The following is a 1,420-nucleotide window of genomic DNA, read 5'->3' as shown; positions in this document are numbered from 1 at the left end:
GGCTCTGCCCCCGGCGGCCCCCCCCCAGCCAGTCCCTCTGCGCTGCCCTGCCCGTGCTGCTGCTGAGGCTGCAGCTGCCCCAGCCCCCCTTACCTGCAGTGACGCCGTTCTGCAGGGATCCCTCGTAGAAGATGTTGGAGGGGAAGGCGCTGAGCGCGGGGTGCATGCGGTACTGCACCTGCAGCCGGATGGGCCGGATGCCCAGCACCACCAGCCTCTCAAACAGCGACTGCGACAGCCCAGCCTTGGCTGCCTTCTTGCACATCACCACAGGCCCCAGCTGGCAGTGGTCACCCACCAGGATCAGCTGTGGGGAGAGTTTGGGGAGAGCTCAGTTTGGTGGCTGGAGGTTGTTTGGAGTAACAGAAATATCCTATAAAAATGGGGGATTGTGATTTGGGGTGGGAGGATCTTAAATCCCACCCTGTGCCACCCCTGGGGCACTTCCCACCATCCCCAGGTGGCTCCAGCCTGGGGCCCCCCCCGGCGACCGGGGGCCAGCCACAGCTGCTCTGGGAACTCCATCCCATTCCCTGCCCACCCTCCCAGCCGGGAATCCCTGCCCAATGTCCCACCCAAATCTCCCTTTTCCCAGTTTAAATCCACTCCCTGTGTCCTGTCCCTCCAGGCCTTGTCCCCAGTCCCTCTGCAGCTCCCCTGGAGCCCCTTCAGGCCCTGGAAGGGGTTTTAAGATCTCCCTGGAGCTTCTCCAACCTGACCTTGGACAATCCCAGGGACAAGGTAGCCACAGCTTCTCTGGGAATTCCATCCCAGCCCCTCCCCTCCCTCCCAGAAATTATTTCCCCTAAATATAAAACCCAAACCCACTCTCTGTCAGTTTAAACCATTCCCTGACATATTAGGAATTAATCATTCCAACTTGTGATAGGCTTCAGCTCTCCCCAAAGGCTCAGAAACCTTTAGTGTCACTCTCTTCTCAGATGATAATTTTAATATAAAACCTTGGTAACTCTCCAGGTTGTTCCAACAGCACCAACACCTTCCAGGCCATGGAAACAGAAACTAGCAGGGCTGACCCAAAATGAACAGGGCTGAGCCCAAATGAACAGGGCTGAGCCCAAATGAACAGGGCTGAGCCCAAATGAACAGGGCTGAGCCCAAATGAAGCCAGGCACGTTTATGTTCCAGAAAAGGAAGAATGCTGTGTGCCTGCCCTGGGAATGTGGCTGCTCAGTGCTGCTCCCTGCTGTTCCCAAACTGTTTTTGGGGTACCCAGGGCTTTACCTGCTTTGCCCCCAGCACCACGGGCACCATGCACTCGGGCTCGGTGGCCTGCGTGCTCTCGTCGATGAGGATGGAGCGGAACTGCATCTTGGCCAGCCTGGGGTCCCCAGCTCCCACACACGTGCAGCAGATCACATCAGCGTTCTGGGACAGCGGGGACAGCGTCAGCACCGCG

At 58.3% G+C, this 1,420-nt stretch overlaps 1 protein-coding gene across 1 annotated transcript in view; it reads right to left on the bottom strand.

Moving 5' to 3' along the window:
* The window catches only part of UPF1 (UPF1 RNA helicase and ATPase), a 19,361-nt gene that overhangs the window by 11,061 nt on the left and 6,880 nt on the right, over positions 1–1,420 (bottom strand). The window contains exons 14-15 of the mRNA XM_005430644.2: positions 1,246–1,389; positions 94–307 (exon numbers count right to left, since the gene is read on the bottom strand). Of these exons, the coding sequence (XP_005430701.1) occupies positions 94–307; positions 1,246–1,389 (358 nt within the window). The remainder of the gene's footprint in view (positions 1–93; positions 308–1,245; positions 1,390–1,420) is intronic.

This window comes from Geospiza fortis, unplaced genomic scaffold (genome assembly GCF_000277835.1).
Source record: "Geospiza fortis unplaced genomic scaffold, GeoFor_1.0 scaffold685, whole genome shotgun sequence".
Classification (NCBI taxonomy): Eukaryota; Metazoa; Chordata; class Aves; order Passeriformes; family Thraupidae; genus Geospiza; species Geospiza fortis.
Note: the sequence above shows the minus strand (reverse complement) of the source record. Positions and strands in the feature narration are given on the sequence as shown.